The sequence below is a fragment of the Artemia franciscana genome, chromosome 4 (assembly GCF_032884065.1).
Source record: "Artemia franciscana chromosome 4, ASM3288406v1, whole genome shotgun sequence".
NCBI classification, from domain to species: Eukaryota; Metazoa; Arthropoda; class Branchiopoda; order Anostraca; family Artemiidae; genus Artemia; species Artemia franciscana.
Window position 1 is genome coordinate 35,202,008 of NC_088866.1, and position 17,564 is coordinate 35,219,571.

Genomic DNA, 17,564 nt, shown 5'->3' on the forward strand with positions numbered 1-17,564 from the left:
TACCTCGCTCTTTATGCTAAAGTATTTTTAGAACCCCTCATATGCGTAATAATCTCGGTTCGTTTTAAGTTTCAATGCTACTTCTTCCTTTCATTTGAAAAAAACGTTTTCATGTTTATTTTTCATTGTTTTCTTATAGTAATGCTAGAGAATCCTGCGCCCTTTTCATTGAATTTTTCTTCCCCCATGACAGATTCCTCCAAGGAAAGATCCTCCAACATAGCCCCCTCTCCTCAGCCCCACCCCCAAATAAAATAAAATCCCCCTGAAAACGTCTGTACACTTCCCAATAACCATTACTATATGTAAACACTGGTCAAAGTTTGTAACTTGCAGCCCCTCCCCCAGGGATTGTGGGGGAGTAAGTCATCCCCAAAGACATAGTTATTATGGTTTTCGACTATGCTGAACAAAATGGCTATCTCAAAATTTTGATCCGTTGACTTTGGGAAAAAAATGAGCGTGGGAGGGGGCCTAGATGCCCTCCAAATTTTTTGGTCACTTGAAAAGGGCACTAGAACTTTTCATTTCCGTTAGAATGAGCCCTCTTGCGACATTCTAGGACCACTTGGTCGATACGATGACCCCTGGGGAAAAAAAAACAAACAAATAAACACGCACCCGTGATTTGTCTTCTGGCAAAAAATACAAAATTCCACATTTTTGTAGATAGGAGTTTGAAACTTCTACAGTAGGGTTCTCTGATACGCTGAATCTGATGATGTCATTTTCGTTAAGATCCTACGACTTTTTGGGGGTGTTTCTCCCTATTTTCATAAATAAGGCAAATTTTCTCAGGCTCGTAACTTTTGATGGGTAGGACTAAACTTGATGAAACTTATATATTTAAAATCAGCATTAAAATGCGATTCTTTTGATGTAGCTATTGATATCAAAATTCAATTCTTTAGAGTTTTGGTTACTATTGAGCCGGGTCGCTCCTTACTACAGTTCTTTACCACGAACTGTTTGATTGAAAACCAGCTTTTTCTAATTGCAAATGTACTCCGGAGAAATGTTGGCTCAGTTACTTGATTTATGACCTCACGGGATTGGTTAGGTGCTACGCACACCTACCAATTATATTGAGTATAATTTATTCCACCTATATAAAGAACAAATTATCCTCACTGCAACAAATCCTCCATTTAATACGGCCCCTGGCAGAATTTCTGCTAAACAACAAACTTGTATCTTCCGAAAATTTTCTTCTAAGTTGAATAAATCTTTAAACCTTGAAGGAGGAAGTTTTTACTGGCTCGGCTATAGTTTTATAGATAATTAACAAAGTTGGTCTTTTATTACTTTTTAATTGTTGCAACTAAATAATTAACCTTACGCAACCATGCTGGATATCACCGAAATAAAAGTGTTTGTTTCCTCATATTCTGAGTATAAAGTTTCGTAACTATACAGCCTTGTTAAGTCTTGAAGTATTCTTCTCGAAACAAATCATGTACTTTCATGGAAGTAAAAGTTCTAAATCTGAATGCGATTCTCCCACTAAAAGGAATGCAATGTTTCGTAAGAGATGTAAGAGAAATGTGGGAAAGAGTAGGAGAGCTGTAGTCGAAGGTTTTGCGCTTCTTTTAATTTTTCTGTTTAGGAAAAAAAATCGATAACAATACACTTTTATTACACGATTTTTCGATATATAATTTTTTTTGGTAATATATTATTTAGATTATATTTAGTAATACAAGCATGGGTGATACTAATACAGCTGTAGAGGATTTGCCTTGCTTTTACCTTCTAAATTGAGAAAAAAATTTAACAATGCCCTTCTAGTCCACTTTTCTCGATTCTTCAGGATAAAAATCCATAGTTTATAAGGCTTACAAGCTATTCATAGCAAAATTACAGTTGCACGGCAACTGAAAAGATAAGATTTTATTTCAACAAAGCGGCTATCATAAGCCCAAAAGGGCCGAATTCGCACTTTATTGTCAGTAAAAAAAAAAAAAAAAAAAAAAAAAAAAAAAAAAAAAAAAAAAAAAATCAAGAAATGGTCCATGTCAAAAAACATTCACAAAATTCCAATAAATAAAAAGTAAAACGATAAATTTAGCGATAAATTAAAAAAAAGTCTAGCTAGCGAGAGTTACAAAGCAAGTTATAATTGCAAAATAAACACTAAAACTATAAGATAAAAGTGGAGTGATAAATAGGGGGGGGGATATTGATTTAAAATTTCAACTATGTGAGGGATGAGCGTTCTTCTATATCTTTCAGTTGAAACTCTTATTCGGGCAAGAATTGGGATTTTTCTTGAAACAGAACGTGGGGGCGAGCTCCGTGGGGAGGCTGGATAAATGTTCACTATGGAAAAGAGAAGTAGTACGATGGTTATGCACTGCATTGTGGGCAAAACGCAAGGAAATTTTTGCTCTACTTTCCTTAAGGGTGACTAGATTCGCTCTCCGAAGAAGGGAAATGTAAGGCACTTTACCCTCATTGAAGATAATTTTTAGGCACCTTTTTTGGACTGCCTCTATTCTGTCCGACAATTCATTGGAGATGCCAGGATGCCAAACAGGACAAGCGTCTTTGAGGGTAGGATGTATAAAAGAGAAAAAAAAAACCTAAAACAACGAGATTTAGGACATTTGAATTTATTAAGGAGTCTGAGGAGAGAAAATGCAGTATTTTTAGGTTTTAAGAAATCTTTAACGTGGCAATCTCATTTTAAGTCGCTTAAGATGGTAACAACCCAGTAATTCTATAGTATTAATAGAAATTTCAGGGGAAATTTTTTAGATTTCTAGGGGGATTTCTTAAGGAAACTAATCGTTAAAACTGTTGACTTTGAAGGGTTGACTCTCATTTCACTAGCAACAGCTTCATCTGATATCGATTCCAAGATGTACATTGGCTCACTTTTTTGATTTTCGAAACATGTTTCTAAGACAGTTAAAACGCCAACAAATTTCCATCTATCCGGGAAATCGACACCGAGACTTTTTATCATGGTAAGAAAAAAACTGGGGCTAAGAGGGTTCCCTTGGGTACACCATCATAAATTGGGAGGGGAACTAGTGGGAAGCTACTGCACAGATATTAGTAAAATAGAAGCATCTGAAAGAAAATTGAGAAAGAAGTGTGTTTTTTGGCTAGTCGTCTTTTGCGCCAAAATCAAACTGTTACGCCCATGACTTCAAAAAACCCTAAAATTTTCGCTGTTTTCTTCGTCTTATAAATCGACAACTTCTGGAAGCGAATGAAATTTTTCAAAACTTTGCATATTCATAACTGACACCCCATTGGTACATAGCTGAATAATGCGGCTTTAATTTGGTACAAACATTGCATACGAATTTGTCTTATAGTGATAAAGACGATGTACGCCGACTGTCGAGGTCTCTCACTTTTATCTACTTTCCGAAAGAAGTACTACAGATATGTCTCTTTGTTTTAGACAACCAAAATATGTAAAAGCTGTCTGACAAATAAAGACAACTATACATATTCAGAGTTTAAAAGTAAATATTTTGTCTCTGGGACACGTCCTAAATGAACTTTACACATAACTTATCAAGCGGTATTACGTAATTCCCCAAATTCATGGTAAGTCACTCTTCTGAATAAAGGGGCCGGGGTTATGTAAGAATTCAAAAACAGTCCTATTGCATAGCCATTTTCTGAATCCAAAGAATAATTTAGGCTATATATCCATTCCTGAAATCTTATTTACATAAAGCCACAACTTTCTAAGATAGGAAAAAACTACCTTAGCTTTTTTCAAGAAAATTATTGGGCCTAAATAATTTTAAGATGTCAATGCAGAATACGCTCACACAGGTTTCCTATCTGTTTAGTCATAGGCGTAGCTCAAGATTCTTCCTCGGGAGAAGTAACAAAATTTATGGTCTTCCGCGAGAGTTTAGCTTTATGCTTGATTTTAAGTTTTTTCAACAAGGAAGGGAAACTTTCCTCGATCCTACTGCTACATCCATGTGCATGGTCTCGTGTAGTTTTCAGACGAGAAAGCGGCAACACTGTTTCTCATGCTCAAACACTAAGTCAAATATAGTTTTTTTTTCTATCAGGTTGCTGTTATATACAAATCATAAACAGCAGTATATCATTCTTAATTTTGTTTGCTTATTTTATAGACTAAATCAATTTGGCGTTTGAATGATTCAATTCTTACCTAGTTCAGTAAGCTACCAAGCTCAAACTGTGTAAAATTCACCGATGCATACCTTATCTATTTTTCTTTTACTTGGATACAGTTCCTTCAGTTTTCTTGTGAAAATAGACGATAGAAAACTTTTTACTTCAAACTCTCAAGTATTAGCGTTGCATCTCTTCAGGGACTTTTGTAAAGTACTTCTTGAGTGTAAAGCCTGTCTTTCCTCTCTTATTTTTCTTTAGTCTTGGGAAGGGCACTCCCTCGACTTTTGTACTTTTTAAATTAAGGTTAATAATGTTAGCCTGACATTTTTCCATATTAACGAAGGGGAAACTATTGACGGCATTGATTAATTATGATACTGTTTTTGCGGAAGTTCATTGTAATATCAATTTCTAAGGGTTGCTAAGGTTATGAACTGGAAGTACGAGCAATTCGATACCTTCTAACGCAATAGGGCTATTCAAAGCAGTAAATTTTAAGAATAAGGAAGTTGACATAAATTTGAAGGGGGATAATATTGATTGAGCATTGACTTTGTATCTTGAGCTTCGTTTCAGGCTAATTATGACCCAGAATAATGGGGACAAACAGAAGCTTATTCTAGGTGGGAAGGCATATATCAGAAAACTATTTTTTTTTGTAAATCTTTTTGATTTACAAAAAAAAGAATGTTTTTGTAAATATCATGAAATTCAAGATTTTGTCAATTATTCACTTTTCGGGTTCTTTTTGACCAAGTGAAAAATCATTGCTAAACAGATAGTGAAAAAACATGCCTAAAAGGCTTAATTTTTTACACGTTTAAATTGACCCAAATCGTTGCTTGTCCCTCAACCAAAGTGCATCATATATTAAGCATTTTCACCATTTTACCAAATTTTGAAAGAAAATTTAAGGGCTGATCGAACAACCAGTTTTTTACTCTTTCGTGGATAAGTTAATCAATAAATAAAACTAGAAAATACAATGCGTAGTTGAATGATGGAGCTTCAAAGTATTAAAAAAGGTTAGCTTAATCGAATTATATTTATTTATTTAAGGTACTTGTAAAAAAGTGCTCGTTAGCAGAAATAACCTAGTAACAAAGTAAATTTGTAACTAAGAAAAACAATAAAATAATGTAACAAAATACTTTTTTAAAAATAGACTAAAAACCAATAATGTGATAAATTGTGTGTTTCTGGAATGAAAAATAAGTAAAAAATTAACAGGGGGCTCGTTCAACAAGTAAGGAGACAAATCACTGTAGCTGAAATACAATTTATTTAATCAATTCAAATTTTGGCTACTTTTCAACACAGCCTCGGCAACATTTATGCACCTTTTCCATCACTGTTCAAATTTAGGTATTTCTGGCATAAAATTATTTAGGTTGATCTCGAAGCCACCTTAGCAAATCATTTTTAACTTCTTTGTTGGATCGAACATGTTTTCCGCGTAGAGTTGGGCCCCTCTTTAAGGGGCCCAAACAAATGAAAATATGAAAGGCAAGGTTAGTATGGGTATTTGAAGGGATCTCCTATCCCAGTTTTAAAGCAATTTCTTGTTTTAGAAGTGCCATATGTAGACGCGCATTGTCACGAAGTAAAATCACACCTTTAGTCAAGAATCCACGACGTTTTTTTTCAAATGGCAGGTCTTAAATCATGCTTACAGTACTCGGGATTTCACTGGAGCCTTTCTATTATGAGTGTTCTGCAGATCAAGGAGCTAGTAACCGTAAGCATTACAGTGATATACTCACAAAAAAGTAAGCCGCTCTATTCAAACGAAACGACACTTAACTATAGATGCAACGTTTTTTTTTTCGTGAAAATGGCCACCCACATGCGTCAATGCTAAATACAAAAAAAGTTGAAACTAGGGTACGTGACCCTCCTAAATCACTCCTACTGCCCTGACCTCGTTCATTAGACTTTCGGTTCATTGGGCCCCCTAAAGAGGCTGTACATAGAAAACATTTTCGATCCAATGATGAAGTAAAAATCTGGTGCAAAAGTGGTATCTAAATATCTAGTGAATTTGATGCCGATGCACACATAAATTAGAACAGTCGCGGAGCAATTTTACAAATGTTACTCAGGACTCTGTTGACAAGTAGCCAAAATTTTGAAATTACTAAGCAAATCGTTTCGAGCTACAGTGATTTCTCTCGTTACTTATTTAATGGTCAGCAAAGGGTAGAAGGGAGTGTTGCTAATGCAAAAGATATCGTTCTACGTCAATAAACACTTAGGAATAAACATACAGGCCAATAAAGGTGTTTAAGTAACTACATCCTTCCGTTTTATCCACAACAAGACTTCTCACGAACCTGAATACTTTATGTGCTAAACGAATGAAACAATCGGAAACATTACGTATCTCACGATCATATACACTTTAAAACAATCTCACGGTAAGTAAAGGTGCTTCCAAGGTCCTAATCCTCTCTTTACTTACTTTTATGGTTTTGAATATTATTATACGAAAATAGGACAACTTACAAAAAAGCAAAATGTACTGATAATCAGTATAAAATCCTGAAAAAAGGGTCCGTTATAATAAGGTTTACCTACAGCCAATAGTAACTAACACCAATATACAGTTAAAACCTAATTCATTCATAACATGATTTATCTGATTGGTTACATCAGACAAGCTAAATTAGAAGATGTTCTTCATTTGGTTAAATTCCTATCCAGTTTTATTTCTACACAGCTAAAGATAGACAGTGAGGCTACCTTATTACCTGGCCTGAATTAAATACTAAAAAACCTAGATCTTGCTAAGCCACAGTTCACTCGATTTAACAATAGTTAATTATGCTGACTAATCGGGATATTCTTGAGGAATTCTTGATAGATAAGTATCTTCAAAATTACGGAAATTGCAATATAAATAATATTACTGACTGGTTAAAAAAAGAAGAAAACTTTAGAAAATTAGTCTTGAGAATATTATAGTGAATGGACCTTTTTGTAGATAAGAGTTCAAAGATCAAAGCGAAAGGTAGCAAGGGAAACTGACGAGAGAATCAAACCGAGCTCGTCTCTGTCATTAAATTTACTGACACCATCTTGCGTTACTCATTAGGATCGTGAATTTCACTATACTTACAAAACTAAAATACTATTTTTATTTATTTATCTTTCTTTTAATTTTGAATTACATGAAGCAGAAGATGAAAGAAACAATTGTGCCAAAAGGATACGATAGGTATATTGTGTCCTACAATAGTTATACATTCATCCTTACCTATTTTACAACCAATAAAATAGTTTAAAAATAAGAGAACCCACCTTGTTTAATTAAATTTTCTCGTAAGCATTTATCCAAACAGTGGCACCAATTAGGGAGAAAGAAGGCATTTGTTTCCCTCTTCTAGATTTCGAAAAATACCTTCTTTTTTTATTTTCGATGAAAAACATTCTTTTTTGGGATTTTCTCTGAAAAAGAGTCCCTCCCTATATTTTGGCAAAAAAAATTTATCGGTCTTAGCTAGAATTAAATTACAATATAAATGTTTTCTTGTTAAGTTTGAAGGCTTTACATCAATGTACTCATGGATGGTTTTCCAATGTTATCTAATTGTGTTTTATTTTATTTTTTTTTGGGGGGGGGGAGGTGTAACTAGGTTGTCCATTGCTTAGTTTTATTATAAAACGACCATTATTTGAATTGGGGTTGCTCAAGCTACAAATACAATCTTCAACCGGAATAGCCTTAATTCTTACTGAAACGCGAAAAGAAATTGGGCCGTTATTTTCCATTCACTCTTCTATCTCTAATTTCCTTTAGTGTTTTAGTAGATATTATGGCTGTCCCGGCTATAAATTGCATTGGTAGCTAAAGCAACTTTAATTCATGTTTAAAAAAGCCCGTATTTAAGTCCAAAAATATCAAAGACTTGAGGGGATTGCATCAGGTTGTCCCTTGATTAGCTTTATCATAAAAGTTTTTTTCCCTCGGGTGTCGGGTGTCAGGAGGGAAAAAGTTTTTTTTCCCTCGGGTTGTCTTATTCTATTTTACGGCTCTAAGTGTTGGCGCTAATCTGATTACAAACACTAAATTTTTTGCACATGTGTTTGCTTAATTATGTATTATTTGTTTTAAAATAGAATTCATGTATTTGTGTTTTCGAATTAGCAGGTGCGGTTCTACATTAAATTCCATTTTTGTAGCAGTCCTTATTTGGAATTTCATTGTTTCAAGTTTTAGACATTTTTACTGGAGTTATGGTTAACTATTATTTGAACTGAGTTTGCTACAGCTACAAATGCATTTTCAACCAGAACAGCCTAATTTCTATTGAAATACGGAAAGAAAAAATTCTGCTAGCCCCAATTTCTTTTAGTATTTTTGTAGATATTAAGGCTATCACGGCTACAAATTACATTTGTAGCTGAATGAACTTTAATTCAAGTTAGAATCAGCCTATATTTAAGTGCGGAAATGTCAAAAATTGAAATAAGACAGACAGAACAAAGTTGGCAGTGACAAAGACAGAGTTGACAGTGAAACTTCTTTCAGTTTAGAACTTCACGAAATGAAAAAGTTAATTTTATCATAAAGGGCCCCCCTCTCGGATTTATTACTGTTCCGTTTTTGCAGCTTTTATATACATTTAAAAGAATTTGTCAACTCCTCTCCTCCCACGCTTCATTCAGCTTGGGTGCAGTTCCATTGAAAGCTATCTTAATTTACATTTATAGGAATCTGTTTGGAAATATAGCAATACAAACTATGCTTTTTTATCATTTTGCACAATTCTATTTACATTTTTTCAGGTTCTTAATGACCAACAATTTGATCTTACATAAAACTGATGATCAATAAATATGCTGATTCGACCAACAACGGACATACGACCCATAAATGTTGGTTAAATGACTAACAAATTAAATTGTTAATTGAGCATTTTTAGGGCAATTTTTTGGCCATTATGAGCCGAATTTAATATTTTTTTGAGCCAATTTTTTTTCCCGTGCTATATTGGCAAAACTGTAGGAGGAAGACGGTAAGATCTCTATCTGACGCTACTGGGATAGCAAATTTTTGATGGGAAACTTAAAAGATGCTAATGATGATCTTTGAATTTGCTATTTGGCTTACTGTCGAATACCCTTGAAGTTTTATAAATGATTGCAATTTGGCATGCCTTTAAAGGTATGATTTATTAATAATAGAAAAGATTCAATCAGAGAAGGATGGTTTGTTTTTGCGTTAAACAGAGCATCAACGGAATAAAAAAAAATTAAAAAAATTTCGTACACTGACCAATGGTCTACGTAGCGCAAGTACTGATCTCCTGACTCTCACTTCGGCCGGGAGTGCAAATTGTGGTTGGGGGCAAATCATCCGACGCTTCCCATGTTTATCATCACAGGTTTCTACAGGTACCCACTTGGAGATAGGTCGACTCTGGCTAAACTTAGAGTCACACCGCTGACCCCCGTTCAAAACCAAATAGTCAGCGATATCACAGCTCGAACTCCTGCCCTTGAAGAAACGGGAGTTCATGTCTGGCGCACTAGTCACTCGACTAGTTTGACTCTTAAAATTTTTATTTGTCTCATTCGATAATACTCGTGCATTCCTATAAATTGATAGTTAGTATGCTTTGAAAGCTTTAACTGATTAGCGATGAAAAAGATTAAAACAAAGATAACAGGTTTATTGAGAAATATTACTATCACAACTTCTTTCCAAAAACTGTTTATAAATATTTTGTTCCTGCGCTAAACAGAACATCATCATCAGCAATGTTCAGAGTTACAAGAAAACACCTATTGTTATTACCAATGACTATAGCTGCTGCATGTACACTAGTGCAGTAAGAGAACTAAATTATTCACAAACGATAAAGACTAATTTGGTTAAACACAAATTTAGTACAGAAACAAGGTTTCTTTTTAGTTGCAAAACAAAACTTAACTCAGTTTTTTTTCTTACCAAGAGCGTAATAAGCTTCGAAGGTTTTAAGGTTTTTTTTTTACAATTGAAGTATGTCCGGTGATATAAGTGCGATGGAAATGAATAAGGTGGAAATGCCTTTCAGGAAACAATACAGAATAAAGGCGATAAAAAGTATACTGGGCCAGAAGTATACCACCTATGAGAATGCGCTTTCTACTCTCAAATTCCCAACCCTATGTAATGGGTGTTTGCAGTTGATACGCAAGTTTCGGAAGTTCATCTCTTTTCTTTGAAAAACGAATTAGTCCTTCACCCTCATCGGTCACTGCCAACACATATCACCAAAGTCGTAAGGTGCCAGCCGAATTCATGTCAAGCCCTCATATGAATTCTTTTATGTCCTTTATTGTCAGTATTCTTTACCAACTATAAAAATTGTGTTTTTTTTATTTTATTTTTAGAAAACAACGAAATTTAGTCTGGGTTCATTAATGACAATGATCATAGTTTTGCTAGCAAATGACTCTGATTCTGATGTTTTTGTTGCTATCGGAAAATCTAGGGTACGGAGCTTGACGAAAGGGATAATAAAAGCCATTCTCAAAAAGAGCGTAGCAGCCATCGTTACGATAAACCATGCTATAAAACCATATTTAATTCGAAGACATAATATTAATAGCTGCGTCTCAAAGTAAAGTCAATGAGTCCGGCTAAACACGGAAAAATTGCGCTAAATATATTAGCCGTTCTTATACCAGAACAGTACTACAAACACTTGTGTGTAAAAAAGAAGAAAAAACACAATTTTGATAATAAACGCACACGGTTTCAAGGGCCTCTTTTAGGGCCGTCAGTGTCTTTTAGGTTTGGGATATGTGACCATTAATTGTTGTTTAAATGACGAACAACATGAAGGGTTATTTAAATATTCTGTACGGCAAGATTGGACCATTATATGAACAAAATTTGCATTATTTTTGTATTCACATGAGAGAATTTTGCTTAAAACATAGAAGGAAGAATATAAAATCTCAACCTGGTGGTCCTGGGATATCGAATTTTGATAGAAAACTCAAGAATGGTTCACATAAAAATACTAATGAAAACTCAAGACTTTTTTGTATGCTGTCAATGGCTTGCGTAGCGCAGTATCTTCTGATTTTCCGCCTTCGGCCAGGAGTAAAAAGCGTGGTTGGGGGTAAATCATTCAAAGTTTCTCTCGTTTTCCCCTCAGATTTCTATAGGTACCCGCTTGGAGCTGGGTCGTCTCTGGCTGAATTTATAGAGTCACATCACTCACTCCGTTACAAAGCAAACAATCAGCGATACCAGGGCTCGAACCCCTGCCTTTACAGACACGGCAAGTCGAGCACACTAACCACTCGTCCAGTGTTAATATCAATGACGATGGTTAGAATTTTTAATTGACCCATTCCATTATACCCTTGCAGTTTTATAAATTACAAGTTAATATGCTTTGAAAGATTAAATCCATTAGCGATATAAAAAGATTCAAACAGAGATAACAGGTTTGTTTCGAAAAATCTTACTAACACAATTCCTTTCTAAAAATGGTTTATAAACAGCTTGTTCTTGCGCTAAACAGAGCATTAACAGCAGCGATGTTCAGAGTTACAAGAAAACAGCTATTGGTAACCCTAATGATTGTTGCAACAGTATGTACAGCTAGTACAATAGGAGAACTAAACTATTCGCAGACTGATTTGTTTGAACACCACTTTAGTACAGAAACAATCTTTTTTTTTAATTCCAAAAGTACATTTCAATAATTTTCTTTTAGACAAGTATTCCACAAGCTTCAAGCAAGTTTTTTCTTAGACACAACAAAAATATTCATTCTGGAAACATTTTCGCTGCAACCAGAAGATGCAGAGTAAGGAACTTTATCAAATGCACGCAAAAGTCGTTGTCAGTAAAGACGCAGCAGCCACGTAACTTTTTTTCAAACAGATTAAGTTTCGGTATGAAAATTACACTGTAATCCTTGTAATATTAATAGATGTTCCTAAAAGTAAAGTCCTCGAGTCCAGCTGAACACAGAAATTTACGTTAAAACCTTAGCTGTTCTTATGCTAGAACAGCTATTATAAACGCTATTGCAAAAAAATATAATTAATCCAAGGCACAATTTCGCTAATCAAGGTACACGATTTCAGTATCCTTTTTTTCTTCTTTAGGGTCTTTTGAGTTTAGGCGAGGATGCACAGGGGATGACCCCTTTGATTTTTGAGGAGAAGAGAGCGTTACGAAAGCTACCTTCTTTTTCACAGGTGGTTCTCTGACTTCATTTTTTGGCGAAGAACTTTTAGCACCATTAACTTTTTCTGCAATGATATGCGATTCTTTTTCTCCAAAGCTACCTGATGTACTACTACGAGGTAATGTTACTAACGAGGCACGTTTACGTTGAGCTTTTTCTTGTTGTTTTCGAACTTCGTCTGGAGTCATTGATTGAGTATACATAGTTATTAAAGACTTTCTAGCTGGAGTCACTGCAGGTTCTTCGGTTACTTCTGGCTTACTACTTGTACTTGCTACTGAACTTGCAAGAGTAAAGTTGGGCAAGCCTTCAATGTTGTACTCTTTTACCGTTGCTGGATTCACAACCCACACACTAAAATTGGTTTCTAAACACTTTCCATAGTTGGCTATTTCTTTGAAGATGCGCACCAGTTTCACTTTTGATGGCCTTTTAGGTACATGTTCCATTCCTTGATACTTTGAATCCCAGTATTCAAGGAATTTCTCTATTAAAATAGCTTTCTTAAACCGAAAGCCATGTGCTTCTTGGATAAGGTGTATCATATCTGAAAAAAAGGAGAAAATTTGAATATAACAAGACAGCTAGAGCAAAGATTTGATCATTAGGTCTTTAATAAGAATAACTATTGAACTACTAAATCTAGTTAATTAAAACTGATCTATTGCAATTAAAGCCATTTTTCAGATAAGGAGTATTTATGGTTATAAATTATGGTAAAAAGTCTTACTGACCAAAGTAGCTACAATGGGGAAAGATCTTAGCAATGGTTTCTATCTTCTTGCAGTGAGAATGGACGTTTTTTTACTATGTATTGAAGTTAAAGTATATGGACATCTTCTATTTTCAGAATTGTCAAGTACTCTTTGTCAGTTTCGGGGTCTTGTATATTGATACATAGATTGGAGTATTTTATTGAACTGACTATTAGACGTATTGCGATAAAACTATTAACTCTGACTAGTGACTTTTGTGACATGGTAAGCAGCTTCTAGTTAAGAAGGTTTTTGCATTTTAGAGTACGAGTCCACTGCTCACGAAAATACATATTGAACAAACGCTATCCTGTGATAGAACACATGTTCTAGCTACAAGCACAGTTACCGCGGTATCAGTATAACAACGAAAACGTTACATATAATCTCATTCAGCTAGTTTTTATGATAGACTTTGAACTAATTCGAGTGATCACCAAAAATTGTTTATTGACAAAAGAATCTTCGGATTGTCAAATTAGAGGATTAATTTCTATTTTCGTTTAAAAGGAGCAGAACAACCTTAGTAGCAATATATATCAGATGCTAGATGCCTGATGGCACCTAGCTGGGGTTATCCGTACCAGAAACAGCTCTGCAGGTAGCAGGGGCGGTGAACATCCTACTGTTTCAAATATTATCAACTGATGTCTATCAAATTTTAGCTCTAGGTTATCCATACATTAAAAGAGAGAAAACAAAATTGTTTAAAATCTGAGCCACATTCAAACAATAAAGCTAAATATACTGTCAAAGATAAATGAAAAAAAAATATGTTCAGTGTAGTTTTAATTACACTCTATCTTTAGGAGACTTGAGGCTAGTAGCAGGGCCACTGGTATTTGTGGTAATTCCCGTTTCAGATATGATTTTTTTTATAAGTAATTTTCTGTTCATTTTAAGGATTAACTGCGTAAAGGGATTAAGAAAAGAAACAACATTAACAGATTTAATAAGGTTTCATTAAAGAAAAGAAAAGGGCCATATCAAGACTTAAAACAATCGGAAATTAACACATATAAGAAGCAATATTTACAACGAAAAGAAATTACTCTGAATGGAGAAATAAAGTAAATATATATATATATATATATATATATATATATATATATATATATATATATATATATATATATATATATATATATATATATATATATATATATATATATATATATATATATATATATATATATCTATCGAACAATTAAAACAAACATCAGTAAACATAAATAAGTGTAGAGTTACTTCGTCAAACCCCTTCAGGACACTAGGGGACCATTAGTGACTTACAAAAAATCTAACAAATTGCTTAGAGTAAATGTTTTTTTTAAAGTAATTTGACTCAAAAAAGACAAAATCGATGAAACGTACTGCCATATTAAACCAAGGTAATCCATGGTTTTTCGTCAGAGGACTCGACAACGTAAACAGGGAAGGGGGTTTCGCCCCCTTCCTCCACCCTAAGATTTTCAGATGTGCTGAAACGTTAGCTGATTACAGTGATGTAACATATATATGCACATCAAATATGATTTCGACAAATCCCTCCCTGCCCCAAAATAAATCTCTGTGTACATTCCCAGGGAGAAGGGATCTGGCCTAGAGCCCTCTCTTTTGACATGTTGCTTTTTGACTCAAACTAAAATTTACCTACTCCAGTTTCGTACGAAATTATATTTTGGAATGGTTACCTTGGACGCAAAAAAAAATATCAGGTTGCTTTCGGAGATTAAGACGAACTTTCAGATCACGCATAATTTATTTATTAATTCAGAACACGCAATGACCGTAAATTCTTTCAAAATAGTCAATAAAGACCTAACGAAGCTAAACTCATGTCCTACAGAGCCAAGAGAACCCGCTTATTGCTTGATAACGTCCATGAAACGTTAAAGCTGTACTAGAATCTTTTACCATGGGCAGAACAGTATATTCAAATTTGTGATCTTCCAAAGGAAAAATCACGGACCATCAAATATATTTTTGGCGTCCTGCTTCGTTTCTAATATTCTTTTTTGACATTTATTGTCGTGACTTAGTGAAAGACCACCAAAGCAATTTTTTTTCGCTTTGCTCGCTTTCCTGTAAAATTAAAATTTTCAATTTGCCTTCTTATCAAACGGACGGGACGAGCCCCATCACAAAAAAAGAAAAAAAAAGAAAAGAAAAAAGTTTGAAACTCCAATTTCACTAACACATTCAACTTCCAGAATAAACAAGTATCCAATTCCACCACTTCTTGATCGTAAGCCCAGCATCAGACCTGATGCAGAAAAAGGTCCTTGAATCTAGGCGTTTCTCTTTAAGAAATGTCTTCTCACGCAGGGGCACAAATTTTCCCTTTTCAAGATAGGGTTAGGGGTTTTAAATTTAACTTCGAACGTTGCCTCCCCAAAGATTCATAAAAGCATCTCTTTTTTTTCAAAGAAAAAAAATGCCTCTTCCTAGATTTTGAAAAAAAATCTTTTTTTGTATCTTGATCGAAAAGAATTGAAGAAAATATTTGTGCCCCCTTCTACATTTGCTTGAATTAGCGCCCCTGTAATCAAGGATTTATGAATTCCACAGAGTTAATTCGAACTACTTAAAAAAGGATTTAAATAAAACAAAATCAGCTTTATTTAAAAAAAACAGCCTCCTAGCCTTAAAATTTATACAAATCGTTTGAATCCCCAATCCTAATTTGTAAAAATGATAACTTTGGTGTGCCAGAGAGGATATTAACTATTGATCATTTCGAGCCAAGGAAAAAGATATCCCAGTTTATCAAAATGCTGATCTTCTTTTGTCTTCTCCCAAGTAAACTCATTTATTTCCCACCACCCAGAGGCCTTTCAATTTCCCAAGCATTCATTTTTACCAGAAGGTAAAGATTGCTATTTTCTCTAGCCGCAAGGGGGTTCATCTTCATTTTTTTTCAAAATTCAATTCCCCAGACTTCGAGGGAAAAATCAGAAATAATGAGTTGTCGGTCGAAAGATTATAATTTCCCTTCCGGGTCTCTTGCTTTCAATGTTTAACGGCTTCGAAAATAAAAAAAATATCAAACTTTGCCTTTTCAGTTCCGGTGGATAAGCTAAAGGGAAAGTTTATATGACCTTCAGAGATCAAAGGAGTTGTATCCCAGAAAAAAGGAAACAATCTGCTAGTAAGATCCGGCAAATGAAACCCTTTAACATCAGAGTCAATTCAGATAAGCTACTTAAAGAGACACTGATAATGACAAAAAGATGGCTGACAAGACCCTTAAAATAATTTTACCCTGCTCCTTTTTATTAAGGTGGAAGAGAAAATAAGATTCAAATTAAAAAACATTATAAGAGTTAGGCCAAGAAAGAAAAAGAAAATTTTCAAAGAAACTCAGCAATTTAAATATCAATCACTGTCTTAGTGCATCCAAAGTTGAAGGGTAAATCTCATATTGTTGCGAGAGCAACACTTAGGTTTTTTTTTTTTTTTTTTTTTTTTTTTTTTTTTTTTTTTTTTTTTTTTTTTTGTAGTACCCTGATTTTAGCTTATTCCTAGAAATTGGTAATGGTTTAACCTCTGCGGTTTTTACCGAAAGTGCGGACCTTATGCCGGATTGATGAATCTGACTTTGTATTTTGGAAAGCTTCATAGAACTCTTGACTGGGACCAAAAATATTGTTTCTATTCATTTCTGTTCGTGATTCTAGCTGAGTTCGGTTTTTTAAGATCAATCGGTTTTTTGCACTTGGGATTGCGGTAGAGAAATGGTATCAGATAAGCCTCTTAATTTTTAAAAGTTCTTTCATTGCTAAAGAAATTAGAGTTTATCCTTTGCTCCTTTCAAAGTGATGACATTAGAAGCTTGGCCTACGGCAAAAAAGTCAACTTTTGAACTAAGACAGAAAATTTTTTTTCGATGGCAGTCGATAGGTCTTGATAAGTTGATCAAAGGTTATGTCATCCATTTTTTGGTAGAAAAATTTCCTCATGAGATATATCAGTTTGAAAGTTTAAAGGGGTTGACAACTTCAGTAGTAAGGTACACATTGAAACCAAAAACAGGCCGATACAGAAATGGTATCAGATGTGCCTCTTAAACTTTAAAAGTTCTCTCATTACTAAAGAAATTGAGAGTTTATCCTTTGCTCCTTTCTAAGTGATGACGTTAGGAACTTGGCCTGCTGCAAAAAAAGTCAACTTTTGAAGTAAGACAGACAGATTTTTTTCGACGGCAGTCAATAGCTCTTGATGAGCTGATCAAAGTATATATCATCTATTCTTTTGGTAGAAAAATTCCTTCATGAGATATACTAGTTTGAAAGTTTAAAGGGGTTAACAACACACTGAAACCAAAAATAGGCCAATACCAATTGTGAGACATATAGCAGAGTTTTAAGCAATAGTCGGCTGTTAGCTCATTATCATCTTCGGCAATGAGGGGTTCCCAACTTTCGCTAGTTGGTGTACGTATTATTTGTTTCCGGTGTATTTGATGGTAAGAACCCTTTGCTTCCAGTGGTAT

At 34.4% G+C, this 17,564-nt stretch overlaps 1 protein-coding gene across 1 annotated transcript in view; it reads right to left on the minus strand.

The window, feature by feature from the left end:
- Positions 1–9,776: 9,776 nt before the first annotated feature.
- Positions 9,777–17,564, minus strand: part of LOC136026358 (chromatin assembly factor 1 subunit A-B-like) — a 165,480-nt gene continuing 157,692 nt past the window's right edge. Inside the window, exon 13 of the mRNA XM_065702888.1 lies at positions 9,777–12,861. Coding sequence (XP_065558960.1) covers positions 12,188–12,861 — 674 coding nt within the window. The 3' untranslated portion in view covers positions 9,777–12,187. The remainder of the gene's footprint in view (positions 12,862–17,564) is intronic.